Below are 15,743 nucleotides of genomic sequence, written 5' to 3' on the forward strand. Positions count from 1 at the left end.
AGTGAACCCGCACTATTGTATGGACGGTTTATGTTCCACTTTGTGTCGGACAAGGGCTGTGTTTGAGTTTTGCTATGATGTAATGTTATTTATGAGAACTGAACTAAATCAGCCAGACTTTTCAATAGAAATGATTCCTGTGATACCTCATCTCGCTCCTCAGTGAGTAGCACTGCTACAATATGTACTGAGCTGTGCAGCTGTGCATCCATCATTGAGGTGAATAAGACTCTTACTAGAAGCAGTGGCAGCATGGAATATATTACATTGTGACTTCTCTCTTCCAGTGGAATACTATTCTATAGTGAATCGTCGGAGTGTCAGATCTTTCCGTTCTTCCATCTGTAGATTGCTGAAATCTCTACTTAGAACGTTTGACATCATTATTTATAGCAGTGAATGAAGGTGATGGGAGCGTAGAGGAATGGTTTAATGCTTCGTGTACAGATCGTCCGATGGGATTCACGTGGAGGGGGTGGATCAACTCTTCCATGGCCGAGTGGACGTATGATAATGATGGTAGACGGTAGAGGGTTAATGAGACCTTACATCATACTTGTTTTCTTATTTCAGCTACGCTCCCGGCCTTCTCGTCTCGGAGGATCGGCCATCCATATCAGAACCGTACGCCCCCAAAAAGGAAGAAACCCCGAACTTCATTCAGCCGACTCCAGATCTGTGAGCTGGAGAAGAGATTCCACCGACAGAAGTACCTGGCATCTGCCGAAAGAGCGACTCTGGCCAAATCGCTGCATATGAGCGACTCGCAAGTCAAAACCTGGTTCCAAAACCGCAGGACAAAGTGGAGGTGAGAGGACAGGAGGGTACGGGACATGGAGCCACCATTATTGATGACCTCTCACTGTAGGACATATTGACACATCTTTATGTGGTGGTACCTACTACACCGAGCCGTCTAGTGGCGTCACCGGGATGGCAAGCAGCAGACAGGGGCTGCTCACAAAATGAGAATATCACCAAAAAGTGCCCCTCCTCTATCCTATAGAGTCATCACACACAGAGTGATCTATCTCACGGGTTTATTTCCGGTACTGTTGATGATTATGGCTTACAGCCAATGAGAACCCAAAAGTCATTATCTCAGGAAATTAGAATACTTTATAACACCAGCCTGAAAAATGATTGTAAAATCCGGAATGTCGTCCTCCTGAAATGTCTGTTCAGTAAATGCACTCAGTACTTGGTCTGGCTCCTTCTGCATCAATTACTGCATCAATGCGGCGTGGCATGGAGGTGATCAGCCTGTGGCACTGCTGAGGGGTTATGGAAGCCCAGGTTGCTTTGACATGTGAGATAGATCACTCTGTGTGTAAAGACTCTATAGCAGACCTGGGCAAAGTGCGGCCCGCAGACCACATCTGGCCCTCTGACTGTCTCAGTCCGGCCCGCTGACCGGGACAGCGGAGTGGCTGGAAAACTGCAGTCCACGGGCCGCACCGTACTCGCTCACTGTCTCCATAGGCGCCACTGACTGCACTGGTGGAGGAGGGGCCTCCGGCCAATTCCTCCACTAATCAGCATGTGAAACAGCTGACGCAATGACTAGAGTTGAGCGACTTTTGCTTTTTTAGGGTCGCGTTTCGTTTCGTGAAACCCGACTTTTCCAAAAGTCGGGTCGAGCAAGATCGTCCGATTATAGGGAAAAGTCGGGGTCGTCCCGAAACACGAAACCCAATGTAAGTCAATGGGGAATAAAAGTCGGCAGTGAGAGGAGGACAGGAAACACACCTACAGTGCCCATTTGAATGCCAAAAGCATCAATTCTTCTTACTTAAGCTTGTCAACCTTAATTAACTTCATAATACAAGTTACGCACTGAAAAATGGGGGTTATTTGGCTAAATTTGTGGGGGGGGAGGGCTGGCTGCAGGTTTTCATGTGCCCTGGGCGAAAGAGCGCCCCTTTAACACATACCACAACTCATCATGCTCCGATACGGCAGAGAAATAGCGGTATAGTACAATGAAAAATACCTCACTTTTTACATTTCATGACGAGGCCCATCTATTTCTCCATACAGAATCATTGGTCCCATATAATGTTTGAAACAGTATATGATGAGCTCCACATAATGCTACAGTATATGTTGGTCCCCATGGATGAAGCTCCACTGTCTTATGGGCCCAAATAATGCTCCAAACATAATGGGCCCCATTTCTACTGCTCTAGTGTATAATGGGCCCTGTAAATGCTGCTCCAGTGTCTGATGTCCACCTTTGGAATGTTCCAGTGTATGGTGGGCCCCATCTATCATTCTCCAGAGTATAGTGCTCCCCAAAAATTGCTGTCCCAACATAGAAAACAATCAAATAAGTCTCCTCGCTAGGGAATCTCTGTACTTGTCTGGACAGGTGCTGTAGCTTGCTTAACAGCTCGCCAGCCGTTCTCACGCCCAGTATGGATTGCACGTGATTGCACAAAGGTTAGAAAGGGTACCGTATCCCTGGATAACATGTATGGATAGCGTACACATTCAAAATATATGTCTCAGGAGGCAGGCTCAGACGGTGTTAGGCCCAGTATGGATTGCACGTCATTGCACAAAGGTTAGAAGGGGTACCGTATCCCCGGATAACATGTATGGATAGCGTACACATTCAAAATATATGTCTATACAGCATGAGGCAGGCTCAGACGGTGTTAGGCCCAGTATGGATTGCACTTCATTGCACAAAGGTTAGAAAGGGTACCGTATCCCCAGATAACATGTATGGATAGCGTACACATTCAAAATATATGTCTATACAGCATGAGGCAGGCTCAGACGGTGTTAGGCCCAGTATGGATTGCATGTCATTGCACAAAGGTTAGAAAGGTTACCGTATCCCTGGATAACATGAATGGATAGCGTACACATTCAAAATATATGTCTATACAGCATGAGGCAGGCTCAGACGGTGTTAGGCCCAGTATGGATTACACGTCATTGCACAAAGGTTAGAAGGGGTACCGTATCCCCGGATAACATGTATGGATAGTGTACACATTCAAAATATATGTCTATACAGCATGAGGCAGGCTCAGACGGTGTTAGGCCCAGTATGGATTGCACGTCATTGCACAAAGGTTAGAAGGGGTACAGTATCCCCGGATAACATGTATGGATAGCGTACACATTCAAAATATATGTCTATACAGCATGAGGCAGGCTCAGACGGTGTTAGGCCCAGTATGGATTGCACGTCATTGCACAAAGGTTAGAAGGGGTACCGTATCCCCGGATAACATGTATGGATAGCGTACACATTCAAAATATATGTCTATACAGCATGAGGCAGGCTCAGACGGTGTTAGGCCCAGTATGGATTGCACGTCATTGCACAAAGGTTAGAAGGGGTACCGTATCCCTGGATAACATGTATGGATAGCGTACACATTCAAAATATATGTCTATACAGCATGAGGCAGGCTCAGACGGTGTTAGGCCCAGTATGGATTGCACGTCATTGCACAAAGGTTAGAAAGGGTACCGTATCCCTGGATAACATGTATGGATAGCGTACACATTCAAAATATATGTCTATACAGCATGAGGCAGGCTCAGACGGTGTTAGGCCCAGTATGGATTGCACGTCATTGCACAAAGGTTAGAAGGGGTACCGTATCCCCGGATAACATGTATGGATAGCGTACACATTCAAAATATATGTCTATACAGCATGAGGCAGGCTCAGACGTGTTAGGCCCAGTATGGATTGCACGTCATTGCACAAAGGTTAGAAGGGGTACCGTATCCCCGGATAACATGTATGGATAGCGTACACATTCAAAATATATGTCTATACAGCATGAGGCAGGCTCAGACGGTGTTAGGCCCAGTATGGATTGCACGTCATTGCACAAAGGTTAGAAAGGGTACCGTATCCATGGATAACATGTATGGATAGCGTACACATTCAAAATATATGTCTATACAGCATGAGGTAGGCTCAGACGGTGTTAGGCCCAGTATGGATTGCACGTCATTGCACAAAGGTTAGAAGGGGTACCGTATCCCCGGATAACATGTATGGATAGCGTACACATTCAAAATATATGTCTATACAGCATGAGGCAGGCTCAGACGGTGTTAGGCCCAGTATGGATTGCACGTCATTGCACAAAGGTTAGAAGGGGTACCGTATCCCCGGATAACATGTATGGATAGCGTACACATTCAAAATATATGTCTATACAGCATGAGGCAGGCTCAGACGGTGTTAGGCCCAGTATGGATTGCACGTCATTGCACAAAGGTTAGAAGGGTACCGTATCCCCGGATAACATGTATGGATAGCGTACATATTCAAAATATATGTCTATACAGCATGAGGCAGGCTCAGACGGTGTTAGGCTCAGTATGGATTGCACGTCATTGCACAAAGGTTAGAAGGGGTACCGTATCCCCGGATAACATGTATGGATAGCGTACACATTCAAAATATATGTCTATACAGCATGAGGCAGGCTCAGACGGTGTTAGGCCCAGTATGGATTGCACGTCATTACACAAAGGTTAGAAGGGGTACCGTATCCCCGGATAACATGTATGGATAGCGTACACATTCAAAATATATGTCTATACAGCATGAGGCAGGCTCAGACGGTGTTAGGCCCAGTATGGATTGCACGTGATTGCACAAAGGTTAGAAGGGGTACCGTATCCCCGGATAACATGTATGGATAGCGTACACATTCAAAATATATGTCTATACAGCATGAGGCAGGCTCAGACGGTGTTAGGCCCAGTATGGATTGCACGTCATTGCACAAAGGTTAGAAGGGGTACCGTATCCCCGGATAACATGTATGGATAGCGTACACATTCAAAATACAGTGGGGCAAAAAAGTATTTAGTCAGTCAGCAATAGTGCAAGTTCCACCACTTAAAAAGATGAGAGGCGTCTGTAATTTACATCATAGGTAGACCTCAACTATGGGAGACAAACTGAGAAAAAAAAATCCAGAAAATCACATTGTCTGTTTTTTTTTTCATTTTATTTGCATATTATGGTGGAAAATAAGTATTTGGTCAGAAACAAGCAAACAAGATTTCTGGCTCTCACAGACCTGTAACTTCTTCTTTAAGAGTCTCCTCTTTCCTCCACTCATTACCTGTAGTAATGGCACCTGTTTAAACTTGTTATCAGTATAAAAAGACACCTGTGCACACCCTCAAACAGTCTGACTCCAAACTCCACTATGGTGAAGACCAAAGAGCTGTCAAAGGACACCAGAAACAAAATTGTAGCCCTGCACCAGGCTGGGAAGACTGAATCTGCAATAGCCAACCAGTTTGGAGTGAAGAAATCAACTGTGGGAGCAATAATTAGAAAATGGAAGACATACAAGACCACTGATAATCTCCCTCGATCTGGTGCTCCACGCAAAATCCCACCCCGTGGGGTCAGAATGATCACAAGAACGGTGAGCAAAAATCCCCGAACCACGCGGGGGGACCTAGTGAATGAACTGCAGAGAGCTGGGACCAATGTAACAAGGCCTACCATAAGTAACACACTACGCCACCATGGACTCAGATCCTGCAGTGCCAGACGTGTCCCACTGCTTAAGCCTGTACATGTCCGGGCCCGTCTGAAGTTTGCTAGAGAGCATTTGGATGATCCAGAGGAGTTTTGGGAGAATGTCCTATGGTCTGATGGTCTGATGTTTGGTAGAAACACAACTTGTCGTGTTTGGAGGAAAAAGAATACTGAGTTGCATCCATCAAACGCCATACCTACTGTAAAGCATGGTGGTGGAAACATCATGCTTTGGGGCTGTTTCTCTGCAAAGGGGCCAGGACGACTGATCCGGGTACATGAAAGAATGAATGGGGCCATGTATCGTGAGATTTTGAGTGCAAACCTCCTTCCATCAGCAAGGGCATTGAAGATGAAACGTGGCTGGGTCTTTCAACATGGCAATGATCCAAAGCACACCGCCAGGGCAACGAAGGAGTGGCTTCGTAAGAAGCATTTCAAGGTCCTGGAGTGGCCTAGCCAGTCTCCAGATCTCAACCCTATAGAAAACCTTTGGAGGGAGTTGAAAGTCCGTGTTGCCAAGCGAAAAGCCAAAAACATCACTGCTCTAGAGGAGATCTGCATGGAGGAATGGGCCAACATACCAACAACAGTGTGTGGCAACCTTGTGAAGACTTACAGAAAACGTTTGACCTCTGTCATTGCCAACAAAGGATATATCACAAAGTATTGAGATGAAATTTTGTTTCTGACTAAATACTTATTTTCCACCATAATATGCAAATAAAATGAAAAAAAAAACAGACAATGTGATTTTCTGGATTTTTTTTTCTCAGTTTGTCTCCCATAGTTGAGGTCTACCTATGATGTAAATTACAGACGCCTCTCATCTTTTTAAGTGGTGGAACTTGCACTATTGCTGACTGACTAAATACTTTTTTGCCCCACTGTATATGTCTATACAGCATGAGGCAGGCTCAGACGGTGTTAGGCCCAGTATGGATTGCACGTCATTGCACAAAGGTTAGAAAGGGTACCGTATCCCTGGATAACATGTATGGATAGCGTACACATACAAAATATATGTCTATACAGCATGAGGCACGCTCAGACGGTGTTAGGCCCAGTATGGATTGCACGTCATTGCACAAAGGTTAGAAAGGGTACCGTATCCCCGGATAACATGTATGGATAGCGTACACATTCAAAATATATGTCTATACAGCATGAGGCAGGCTCAGACGGTGTTAGGCCCAGTATGGATTGCACGTCATTGCACAAAGGTTAGAAAGGGTACCGTATCCCCGGATAACATGTATGGATAGCGTACACATTCAAAATTTATGTCTATACAGCATGAGGCAGGCTCAGACGGTGTTAGGCCCAGTATGGATTGCACGTCATTGCACAAAGGTTAGAAGGGGTACCGTATCCCCGGATAACATGTATGGATAGCGTACACATTCAAAATATATGTCTATACAGCATGAGGCAGGCTCAGACGGTGTTAGGCCCAGTATGGATTGCACGTCATTGCACAAAGGTTAGAAAGGGTACCGTATCCCCGGATAACATGTATGGATAGCGTACACATTCAAAATATATGTCTATACAGCATGAGGCAGGCTCAGACGGTGTTAGGCCCAGTATGGATTGCACGTCATTGCACAAAGGTTAGAAAGGGTACCGTATCCCTGGATAACATGTATGGATAGCGTACACATTCAAAATATATGTCTATACAGCATGAGGCAGGCTCAGACGGTGTTAGGCCCAGTATGGATTGCATGTCATTGCACAAAGGTTAGAAAGGGTACCGTATCCCCGGATAACATGTATGGATAGCGTACACATTCAAAATATATGTCTCAGGAGGCAGGCTCAGACGGTGTCAGGCACATTATGGATTTGATGGCCCAGATTACACAGCGGAGGAGCAGGGAGAGGTAAAGATTGCAAATGCTGGGGCCCTGGCCAAGCAAGGGGGGCCCACTCGTGGGCGTCGGTACTGGCACTGGGCCCCTCATAGTACAGCGGTGTGTCTGACGGCGGGTGTGCACCACCGCCGTCAGAGACACTTGATTGCACTATGAGGGACCCTGTGCCAGTGCCCGCGCCCAAGAGTCGGCCTACCCACCTGTCCAGGGCAACGGCACTCGCACGGTGTCGTGCGCTAGGTGGTGACCCCGGCCATGGGGGGGGAGGCAGCACAGTTAGGGAGTTTTAGAAAGTGGCATATGTTGATGTTGGACATTCAACTGATGCAAAAGGCGAAATAGGTGAAGTACCAGGAAGAGGTGGACCAAAGCAAGCCATTTTTCTGTCACCCTATGTGTCATCAGGGGAAGGTGGGACAAAATCCTTGAAACCCATGCGTGGTTCATTTTAATGAAGGTTAGATCATCCACATTTTGGGTTGACAGACGGGTCCTTTTTTCTGTCAGGATTGATCCAGCTGCACTGAAGACTCTTTCCGATAGCACACTTGCAGCTGGGCAAGCGAGCTCCTGTAAGGCATATTGGGCCAATTCAGGCCAGGTGTCCAGTTTAGCGGCCCAATAGTCAAAGGGGAATGACCTGTGTGGGAGAACATCGATATGGCAGGAAAAGTAGTTTGTAACCATAGTTGACAACTGCTGTCTCCTGTCACTTTCCATCGATGCTGTATTACCAGTTGTGTGAGCGGTATTTGAAAAATCAGTCCACAACATTGTCATGAAACCCCTGTCTCCAACGCCACTTCTGCTGTGTGCACCACGAACACCTCTGCCAAGCTGCCCCCGGCCCGTACGGCTCGTGTGAGAACCATCACCGCTGCTGTGTGCTGGGAATGCCTCAAGCAACCGATTTACCAGAGTTGCTTGTTTATTAGCCAATATTAGGTCAAGGTTCTCCTGTGGCATGATGTTTTGTAATTTGCCTTTATAGCGTGGATCCAGGATGCTGGCCAACCAGTAGTCGTCATCGTTCATCATTTTGGCAATGCGGGGGTCCCTTTTTAGGATCTGCAAGGCATAATCTGACATGTGGGCCAATGTTCCCGGTGTCAATGATGCACTGCGAGTGCTGGTTGGAGGAGCACTTTCTGGCAAATCCACATCCCTCCAGTCACGCACAAACCCTGTACCAGACCTTGCCACGCCAACATTTTCACTTGCCCCACGAGATGCATCCTCCTCCCCTAAGTAATCATCCCCATCATCCTCCTCCTCCTCCTCCTCTTCTTCCTCCACCTCGTCCAGGAGAGGTCCCTGAGCAGACAATGGCTGAATGTCATCAAGGATTCCCTCCTCCTCTTCCTCCTCATCAACATTGGCTGCAGACGCCTGCTCCTTAAGGTGCGTCAAAGTTTGCATGAGCAGACGCATAAGTGGGATGCTCATGCTTAGGATGGCGTCGTCTGCGCTTACCAGCCGTGTGCATTCCTCAAAACACTGAAGGACTTTACAAAGGTCTTTCAGCTTCGACCACTGCACACCTGTCAACTCCATGTCTGCTCTCAAAGTGCCTGGCCGTGTATCCTCCCACAAATGCATTATGGCCTGCCTCTGCTCGCACAGCCGCTCCACCATGTGCAGGGTGGAGTTCCACCTTGTTGCAATGTCGATAATGAGGCGGTGGTTGGGAAGGTGGAGCAATCGCTGCAGCTTCTGCATACGAACGGAGTGTACAGGCGACCGGCGGATGTGCGCGCACAGTCTTCGCACCTTCTGGAGCAGGGCTGTTAACTCCGGATAATTTTTGAGGAAGCACTGCACCACCAGGTTCAAGGTGTGAGCCAAGCAAGGTATGTGGCTGAGTTTTGAAAGGGCTATGGCTGCCACAAAATTACGGCCGTTATCACTAACTACCTTGCCTGCCTCAAGATGTACACTGCCCAGCCATGACTCAGTTTGTCGCTTCAAGTACTCGGCCAGCACCTCGGCGGTGTGTCTGTCGCCCAAACACATCATCTGCAACACAGCCTGCTGACGCTTTCCACTAGCTGCTCGATAGGGGGACACATCGTGTGCAACAGTGGCAGCTGCAGATGGAGTGCTCGTACGACTGCGCTCTGTGGACGAGCTGTCGCTTCTGGAGGAGGAGGAGGAGGAGGAGGGTCGAACGCCTACAGCCAACTGTTTCCTATACCGTGGGCTAGGCAGCACTGTCCCCCCACCGCTGTCCCCTGTGGACCCTGCATCCACCACATTAACCCAGTGCGCAGTGATGGACACGTAACGGCCCTGGCCATGCCGACTGGACCATGCATCAGTTGTGAGGTGCACCTTTCCGCTCACTGACTGCTTGAGTGCATGGACAATGCGGTCTTTCACATGATGGTGGAGGGCTGGGATGGCTTTGCGAGAGAAGAAGTGGCGACTGGGTAGGTCATAGCGTGGTACTGCATAGGCCATGAGTTCGCGGAAAGCTGTGCTTTCCACCAACCGAAAGGGCATCATCTCAAACGAGATTAGTTTGGCAATGTGGGCGTTCAAACCCAGTGTACGCGGATGAGAGACTGAGTACTTTCTTGACCTACTCATAGTGTCTGGGAGGGTGAGCTGGACTTGAGAGCTGCATATGGTGGAAGTAGCGGTGGACAGGGCGGACTGAGAGAGGGTTGATGATGGTGATGGAGTTGGTGTTCTTTCTGATGGCCTAGAATCAGTCTTTCGTTGATATAACAGTGGGATTCCCTGACTGCTGTGGCCTTGCAACGACACCTCAACATTTGCTGCTGTGCTAACCGGTGGGCTTACAGTGGGGGAAACAATGTAGCGTTGCTGACTACCTTCGTTGTGATCAGTTGCACATGTGGCACTTGAGGTTTGGTGTTGTGTCCACGCTTGCAAGTGCATGCTGGTTAAATGTCTAAGCATGCAACTGGTATTCAAATTTTTCAGATTTTTCCCTCGGCTAAAGGTCTTTGCGCACTTCTTACAGATAACCTTGGCCTGATCATGAGGATTTTGTTCAAAAAAGTGCCACACTGCACTCTTCCTACTTTGGCAGACATTTTGCGGCCTAGCACACTGTGATCTTTTGACCCTCTGGACAAGCTGTCCAGCAACTCTTTTGATGTTTGGAACCTGTCTTTGGAGTGCTCCGGGCCTGCCAGATAACAGCTGTTGCGATGTCGATGTCTGCTGTGGATGCTCCTCATCTGAGCTATTGGAAGCAGCACCCTCTTCCCCCAATGGATGCCAATCTGGGTCAACAACTGGGTCATCCATCACCTCCTCTTCTATGTCATGTGCACCTTTCTCTGTGTCACCGTGTATGGTGGTATAGTGTGCGGGAAGGGGCACCTGAGTCTCATCAGGGTCAAAATCTGGCTCTGTACACTGCGAGGACAATGTAGTGCTCTGAGTGAATGTACCAGCAGAATCATCCATCAGCGGCTGTGCATCAGTGCACTCCATGTCAGATTCATCTTGGCCTGGGTAATTCACCATTTGACTTGATAATCCAGGCATGGTATGTGAAAACAGCTCCATGGAGTAATCAGTAGTATGGCCTGCGTCATCCTTCAATCTTGGTTGGGGTGAAGGACACAAGGAAAGGTGTGGTTCATGAACATGAGCCTCCAATGACGACTCAGTGCTTTTACTTTTTACAACTGAAGAAGAGGAGGCGATAGAGCTGGAGGCTGAGTCAGCAATGTAAGACAAAACTTTTTCCTGATGCTCTGCCTTTAAAAGCGGTTTGCCAACTCCTAGAAAACTAAGCGTTCGAGGCCTTATGTAGCCAGACGATGATGCAGGGTCAGCACCTCCTGCATTCGGTCCTATTTTGCTCTTGCCACTACCATCAGATCCACCACCAACACCATCATTACCAGCTGCCAACCCCCGCCCAATTCCACGGCCTCTTCCACCAGCCTTCCTCATTTTTGGTAGAAATGTAGACAAAATCCAACAAACTATATAGTAATGTAAAACAAGGTACAAGGTGTCTATAGGACAGGGGAGTTTTAGAATCTCTGCATACACTTTTGGACACTGGACACTTGTGGATTGTGTGCGGCCCACTGATATCTGAGCGCTATGTGACACGCTCGATGGCACAGCTGCCTGTGACCAAAGTGACGAGAGGATAATGGAGATTTTGAATCTCTGCGTACACTTGTGGACAGTGGACACTTGTGGATTGTGTGCGGCCCACTGATATCTGAGCGCTATGTGACAGGCTCGATGGCACAGCTGCCTGTGACCAAAGTGACGAGAGGATAATGGAGATTTTGAATCTCTGCGTACACTTTTGGACACTGGACACTTGTGGATTGTGTGCGGCCCACTGATATCTGAGCGCTATGTGACACGCTCGATGGCACAGCTGCCTGTGACCAAAGTGACGAGAGGATAATGGAGATTTTGAATCTCTGCGCACACTTTTGGACAGTGGACACTTGTGGATTGTGTGCGGCCCACTGATATCTGAGCGCTATGTGACACGCTCGATGGCACAGCTGCCTGTGACCAAAGTGACGAGAGGATAATGGAGATTTTGAATCTCTGCGTACACTTGTGGACAGTGGACACTTGTGGATTGTGTGAGGCCCACTGATATCTGAGCGCTATGTGACACGCTCGATGGCACAGCTGCCTGTGACCAAAGTGACGAGAGGATAATGGAGATTTTGAATCTCTGCGTACACTTGTGGACAGTGGACACTTGTGGATTGTGTGCGGCCCACTGATATCTGAGCGCTATGTGACACGCTCGATGGCACAGCTGCCTGTGACCAAAGTGACGAGAGGATAATGGAGATTTTGAATTTCTGCACACACTTGTGGACAGTGGACACTTGTGGATTGTGTGCGGCCCACTGATATCTGAGCGCTATGTGACACGCTCGATGGCACAGCTGCCTGTGACCAAAGTGACGAGAGGATAATGGAGATTTTGAATCTCTGCGCACACTTTTGGACAGTGGACACTTGTGGATTGTGTGCGGCCCACTGATATCTGAGCGCTATGTGACACGCTCGATGGCACAGCTGCCTGTGACCAAAGTGACGAGAGGATAAGGGAGATTGGATTGCTTTTAAAAAAGCAGTTTGCGGAGCAGTGGGTAAACAGCAATGCCAACGTGTCAGGAAGCCTTAAAAGGCAGCCCAACAACCAACACCGCTGATCCACCACAATATAGCCTCCCCTTGCACTGCACACACAGTGCAGTTTTTTTGTCTTCTTCCCTGCCTAACGCTCTCCCTACAGAATCAGCAGCAACCTCTCCCTATACTAAGATCGGCAGAAGTAAGATGGCGGTCGGCGTGCACGCCCTTTTATACCCCCTGTGACGCCCACCAAAGCAAGCCAATCACTTGCATGCCCTTCTGAAAGATGGTGGTGACCCGTGCCTATGTCATCACGTTGCCCACAGTGTCCGTGGATCCTGATTGGCTGAAAAAGAGCGCAAAACAAACTTTTGAAACGCGACTTTGGCGCGTAAGTCGCCGACTTCGTGGCCGACCTCATCCTAGGGTCGGGTTTCGTTTCATGAAACCCGACTTTGCCAAAAGTCGGCGACTTTTGAATTTTTTCGACCCGTTTCGCTCAACTCTAGCAATGACGTCATGTCATCGTGCCAACTGTGTGCTGCAGTGCAGAGAGTCAGCGCACCAGAGACACGGAGACAAGCAGAGAGCCATGGAACAGGACCGAGGTGAGTATGTGGTGTTCATTATTTTTCATGTGTATGGGATGTTTGGGTGGGCATGAGGAGGCTATGGGGGTACTAAGCTTTACAAGGGGAGGCTATGGGGGTGTCGGGCTGCTCAAGGGGAGGCTATGGGGGGCCTCGTGCGGCACATTGGGAGGCTGTGTGGGGCTCATGCAGTGTATATAGAGAGGCTGTGTGGGGGCTTCTGCAGTATATATAGAGAGGCTGTGTGGGGGCTTCTGCAGTGTATATAGGGAGGCTGTGTGGGGCTTCTGCAGTGTATATAGGGGGGCTGTGTGGGGCTCATGCAGTATATATAGGGAGGCTGTGTGGGGGCTCATACAGTATATATAGGGAGGCTGTGTGGGGCTCATGCAGTATATATAGGGAGGCTGTGTGGGGCTCATGCAGTATATAGGGAGGCTGTGTGGGGGCTTCTGCAGTGTATATAGGGGGGCTGTGTGGGGCTTCTGCAGTTTATATAGGGAGGCTGTGTGGGACTCATGCAGTGTATATAGGGAGGCTTTGTGGGGATCATGCAGTGTATATAGGGAGGCTGTGTGGGGGCTCATGCAGTGTATATAGGGAGGCTGTGTGGGGCTCATGCAGTGTATATAGGAAGGCTGTGTGGGGGATTCTGCAGTATATATAGAGAGGCTGTGTGGGGGCTTCTGCAGTGTATATAGGGAGGCTGTGTGGGGCTTCTGCAGTGTATATAGAGAGGCTGTGTGGGGCTCATGCAGTATATATAGGGAGGCTGTGTGGGGGCTCATACAGTATATATAGGGAGGCTGTGTGGGGCTCATGCAGTATATATAGGGAGGCTGTGTGGGGCTCATGCAGTATATAGGGAGGCTGTGTGGGGGCTTCTGCAGTGTATATAGGGGGGCTGTGTGGGGCTTCTGCAGTATATATAGGGGGCTGTGTGGGACTCATGCAGTGTATATAGGGAGGCTTTGTGGGGATCATGCAGTGTATATAGGGAGGCTGTGTGGGGGCTCATGCAGTGTATATAGGGAGGCTGTGTGGGGCTCATGCAGTGTATATAGGAAGGCTGTGTGGGACTTATGCAGTGTATATAGGGAGGCTGTGTGGGGATCATGCAGTATATATAGGGAGGCTGTGTGGGGCTCATGCAGTGTATATAGGGAGGCTGTGTGGGGCTCATGCAGTATATATAGGGAGGCTGTGTGGGGCTCATGCAGTGTATATAGGAAGGCTGTGTGGGACTTATGCAGTATATATAGGGAGGCTGTGTGGGGGCTTCTGCAGTGTATATAGGGGGGCTGTGTGGGGATCATGCAGTATATATAGGGAGGCTGTGTGGGGCTCATGCAGTGTATATAGGGAGGCTGTGTGGGGCTCATGCAGTATATATAGGGAGGCTGTGTGGGACTTATGCAGTGTATATAGGGAGGCTGTGTGGGGCTCATGCAGTATATATAGGGAGGCTGTGTGGGACTTATGCAGTGTATATAGGGAGGCTTTGTGGGGATCATGCAGTGTATATAGGGAGGCTGTGTGGGGCTCATGCAGTGTATATAGGGAGGCTGTGTGGGGCTCATGCAGTATATATAGGGAGGCTGTGTGGGACTTATGCAGTGTATATAGGGAGGCTGTGTGGGGCTCATGCAGTGTATATAGGGAGGCTGTGTGGGGCTCATGCAGTGTATATAGGGAGGCTGTGTGGGGCTCATGCAGTGTATATAGAGAGGCTGTGTGGGGCTCATGCAGTATATATAGGGAGGCTGTGTGGGACTTCTGCAGTGTATATAGGGAGGCTGTGTGGGGCTCACGCAGTATATACAGGGAGGCTGTGTGGGGCTCATGCAGTATATATAGGGAGGCTGTGTGGGACTCATGCAGTGTACATAGGGAGGATGTGTGGGACTCATGCAGTATATATAGGGAGGCTGTGTGGGGCTCATGCAGTATATAGGGAGGCTGTGTGGGGCTCATGCAGTATATATAGGGAGGCTGTGTGGGGCTCATGCAGTATATATAGGGAGGCTGTGTGGGGCTCATGCAGTATATAGGGAGGCTGTGTGGGGCTTATGCAGTGTATATAGGGAGGCTGTGTGGGACTCATGCAGTGTATATAGCGAGGCTGTGTGGGGCTTATGCAGTATATATAGGGAGGCTGTGTGGGGCTCACGCAGTATATACAAGGAGGCTGTGTGGGGGGCTCATGCAGTATATATAGGGAGGCTGTGTGGGGCTCTTGCAGTATATATAGGGAGGCTGTGTGGGGCTCACGCAGTATATACAGGGAGGCTGTGTGGGGGGCTCATGCAGTATATATAGGGAGGCTGTGTGGGGCTCATGCAGTGTATGTAGGGAGGCTGTGTGGGGCTCTTGCAGTATATATAGGGAGGCTGTGTGGGGCTCATTAAGTGTATATAGGGAGGCTGTGTGGGGCTCTTGCAGTATATATAGGGAGGCTGTGTAGGACTCATGCAGTGTATATAGGGAGACTATGTGGGTCTTATGCAGTATATATAGGAAGGCTGTGTGGGGCTCATGCAGTGTATATAGAGAGGCTGTGTGGGGCTCATGCAGTATATATAGGGAGGCTGTGTGGGGCTCATGCAGTGTATGTAGGGAGGCTGTGTG

At 48.9% G+C, this 15,743-nt stretch overlaps 1 protein-coding gene across 1 annotated transcript in view; it reads left to right on the top strand.

Annotated features, from left to right (window-relative positions):
- The window catches only part of LOC141077948 (T-cell leukemia homeobox protein 3-like), a 128,042-nt gene that overhangs the window by 84,728 nt on the left and 27,571 nt on the right, over nucleotides 1-15,743 (top strand). Inside the window, exon 2 of the mRNA XM_073564731.1 lies at nucleotides 574-808. Coding sequence (XP_073420832.1) covers nucleotides 574-808 — 235 coding nt within the window. The remainder of the gene's footprint in view (nucleotides 1-573; nucleotides 809-15,743) is intronic.

This window comes from Dendrobates tinctorius, unplaced genomic scaffold (genome assembly GCF_039654945.1).
Source record: "Dendrobates tinctorius isolate UK_male_01 unplaced genomic scaffold, ASM3965494v1 ptg000483l, whole genome shotgun sequence".
NCBI classification, from domain to species: Eukaryota; Metazoa; Chordata; class Amphibia; order Anura; family Dendrobatidae; genus Dendrobates; species Dendrobates tinctorius.